This window comes from Mandrillus leucophaeus, unplaced genomic scaffold, assembly GCF_000951045.1.
Source record: "Mandrillus leucophaeus isolate KB7577 unplaced genomic scaffold, Mleu.le_1.0 Scaffold77, whole genome shotgun sequence".
In the NCBI taxonomy this organism is placed as follows: domain Eukaryota; kingdom Metazoa; phylum Chordata; class Mammalia; order Primates; family Cercopithecidae; genus Mandrillus; species Mandrillus leucophaeus.
Window position 1 is genome coordinate 6,085,264 of NW_012108363.1, and position 3,602 is coordinate 6,088,865.

Consider the following 3,602-nt stretch of genomic DNA (forward strand, 5'->3'; position numbering starts at 1 on the left):
CCGCCTCCTGGGTTCACGCCATTCTCCTGCCTCAGCCTCCCAAGTAGCTGGGACTACAGGCGCCCGCCACCATGCTCGGCTAATTTTTTATATTTTTAGTAGAGATGGGGTTTCGCCATGTTAGCCAGGATGGTCTCGATCTCCTAACCCTGTGATCCGCCTGCCTTGGCCTCCCAGAGTGCTGGGATTACAGGCGTGAGCCACTGCACCCGGCCAAAAAACCGTAATTTGTAAAACTGCAAAATGTCTTTTTGATTCTTCACATTCTTGCCCTCCAAAAAATGTTTTGGAAAAGACCTTTAAGATCATAGTTTACTATCAGTTTTAAATCTTTCTAGTAGTAACAGTGTTTTAAATTTACTTTACTATTGAATGTCAATGAAAAAATTTAAGTTGTCTTCTGTTTCAGTGCCTCAATATTCCGAATCTCTAGATTTCAATGTAGTCATACATTTCCCCCTCCTACCATGAGCTTCCTTTTCAAAAAAAAAAAACCAGGAAAAACAACTATTGCACCATTGCATTGTTTACTAAGTGTCAATTCTGTTCGTTTTTGTTTTTGTTTTTGAGACGGAGTCTCACTCTGTCACCAGGCTGGAGTGCAGTGGCACAATCTCAGCTCACTGCAACCTCTACCTCCTGGGTTCAAGCGATCCTCCTGCCTCAGCCTCCTGAGTAGCTGGGACTATAGGCACACACCACCACGCCCAGCTAATTTTTTGTGTTTTTAGTAGAGATGGGGTTTCACTATGTTGGCCAGGATGGTCTCAATCTCTTGACCTCATATTCTGCCCACCTCAGCCTCCCAAAGTGTTGGGATTACAGGCGTGAGCCTCCATGCCCAGCCACTAAGTGTCAATTCTTAGCATAGCTCAACACACATCTGCATTTCCAAAACCTTATGTGGTATGAGGCATCATGAGAGAAAGACCAGAATAAGCAATTTTGTTATCATGGTTGTCAAAAGGTAAGAAGCCTGAGGCTAATGATAGATAACAGTGCTGGTTTCTTGTGGATGGGGACTGGGCAGTGGGAAAAGAGCAGAGGAATACATGAAGTGGTTGCAGAAAGGAACTTTCCAAGCCCCGAAGAGGATGCATTAACTTGCTGTGTTAGTCTGTATGCAAGGCAGTATGTGGGCAAGATCTAATTCCTTGTTTGTGTTTTTCTGCTGCAGTACATGCCCTTACAGTCGGCCTCCCTTTGGCTATGGAAATTTTCCGAGTTCAATGCCAGAATGCCTTGGTTATTATGAAGACAGGTACCAAAAACATGAGGCTATATTTTCAGCTTTAAATAGAGACTATTCTTTTAGAGACTACTCAAGTGAACGCACACACAGCGAAAATTCTCGGAGTTGTGAGAACATGAATGGAACTTCTTTCTATAACAGTCATAGCCACAGTGGGGAAGAATACTTAAACCCTGTGCCTCAACTGGACATTGGAGCCTTGGAGAATGTCTTCACAGCCCCGACATCAACTCCTTCTAGCATCCAGCAAGTCAATGTCACTGACAGTGATGAGGAGGAAGAAGAAAAAGTGCTCAGGGATTTATAATTTTAAAACAAATATGCACAGAAAATAAACATTTCTTAAAATATATTCTGGGTCAGTTGGTATGAGAAAAAAAAAGCCTAGAATTCTTTGTTGAAAGTTTTTTCAGTCATGATTTGAGGAGTTAAAACCAAATGCAATTTATGTCTTCATAAAATTTTCATTAGTGAAACTAGAGTCTGGATGTTTCATTGTAGGAATATTTAAGTTATTAAGTAGTTTATTTTTAATGGCTGAAATTTGCATCAACATATATTATTATTACTTTATCCTGGAACATGCAAAATACTGAAGCCTCACAATTGTATGTGAGGGGAAAAGGGGTATAAATCTAGCATAGTGTGATTTTTATTTTATCTCAGGATACATTTTTTTAATGATTTTTTGTTTGCTGTTTATGTAATACTTATGGATGTTGTCAATTTTTGATATAACATTTTGAAAGTATTTTGACAACTCTTAGTGAACTTGGACGCGGTTGCTAAATTTAACTTACACTAATAACAAATTATAAGTTCCAAATGTGTTTTAATGGCACCTGGGTGATTCCTTCAGCTAAATTTAGTCATTTCTGTTTCTAAATATTTTATCATTTTAAAGTATTTTTTTCCATTTGGCATACATTGTTCTTTGTTGTAATTAAATAAACATAGATAAAATTGTTCTTGTTGAATGTTTTCTGTTTGGGGGATAGAAATAGGCAAACAGAATATTATTCATAGAAGATTATTTTCTATACCATATACAGATACTCATTTTTACCTAATAGTCTCCAGAATTGCATAGATTCTGTTAGCTCACATGAGACTTAAACATGTATCAACAAAGATGTGCACACATTCTGATGCCATTTCCAAACTCTTTACACATATGTACACGTGACTTAAGCACGTCCCAGAATGGAAGAGCTCTTCCAGATTTGGCTCAAGCAGCTGTCTTGAAAACTGTGAAGTTTATTTAAGAGCATGTGGAATTTATTTAATTCACGATCAACAAAAAAAAACTCTACCTGTGACATAACCTGCTGGTAAGTACCCAGTTAGGGATTGAGAAGGCCTTTTTAGAACAGTATCAGGACGGCCAGAGTTGAGATCATGGTAAAAGATCTCTAAGGTACAAAGTGAATTGATGATGGGAAATAGTCACCAACCAATACACTTTTTCTTCAATTACCATATAATTTATGCAAATTGAGATCCTGCTACTTAAAACAGTGTGGAAATTGTGTGTGGAAATCTCTTCTAAGCTTCCACGTTCTTCCTTTACTACACCTGTATTTGTTTCTTAAACAAAATTTCTTAATGTAATACATTTCATCAGACAACGTTTATTGTACGACATTTCCCAATACAAATTTTGTTTTCATGGTTTTATATTCTTTATTACTATGCTCAATGCCATTTTGATGTCATTAAAGAGCAAAACTAGAATTTCTTGGTGATAGAAAGCAAACATTATGTCACCTCACATCTGAACTAAAGTAACATTTGATTGTCTACACATTTGATATCTATACCATTAAGGAGAAATGGATGCAACAGTTTGACCTATTTTACCTCATCTCATTTAATAGCACCTTTGTGACTAACTGGATTTTTACCATAGACCTTATTATAGACAAATTGGTTGGTGGAATCACTGTATAAAGCAGTGAATGAGATAAAGCATAGGTCAGTATATCCTAACTGCCTGTCTGTAGGGTAGCCCTGCCCCTCTCCAATTCTTTCCTTAAACTTTTCTTTTAATGGCTAACGCTGGGCAATTCTTTTACTCTTCCTCTTCCTCAGTGCTGGGATCAGAAGCCAGGAGTTTAGATTGTTTAGATCCACAGTACGATTTGGGCTGGGAAATATGAGTATTTCATTTAGAAAGTACCTAATTGCAGATAAGCATTCCCAACTACAAATGCCCATATCTGATCATTTACAGCTTTTCAAACCACCGACTAGAGATCTACAGACCAAACAAAGCCCTGCCCCACTGGCAGTAATTAATTCATCTGCCTTTCTAAGTCATCAGGTGAAATTCTCCAAGTTCAAAGGCACA

At 37.8% G+C, this 3,602-nt stretch overlaps 1 protein-coding gene across 2 annotated transcripts in view; it reads left to right on the top strand.

The window, feature by feature from the left end:
- SOX30 (SRY (sex determining region Y)-box 30) overlaps positions 1 to 2,220 on the top strand; it is a 29,901-nt gene extending 27,681 nt beyond the window's left edge. For both annotated transcript variants that reach the window (XM_011966700.1, XM_011966701.1), the window contains one exon: positions 1,178 to 2,220. In XM_011966700.1, coding sequence (XP_011822090.1) covers positions 1,178 to 1,559 — 382 coding nt within the window. In that variant the 3' untranslated portion in view covers positions 1,560 to 2,220. The remainder of the gene's footprint in view (positions 1 to 1,177) is intronic.
- Positions 2,221 to 3,602: the final 1,382 nt, after the last annotated feature.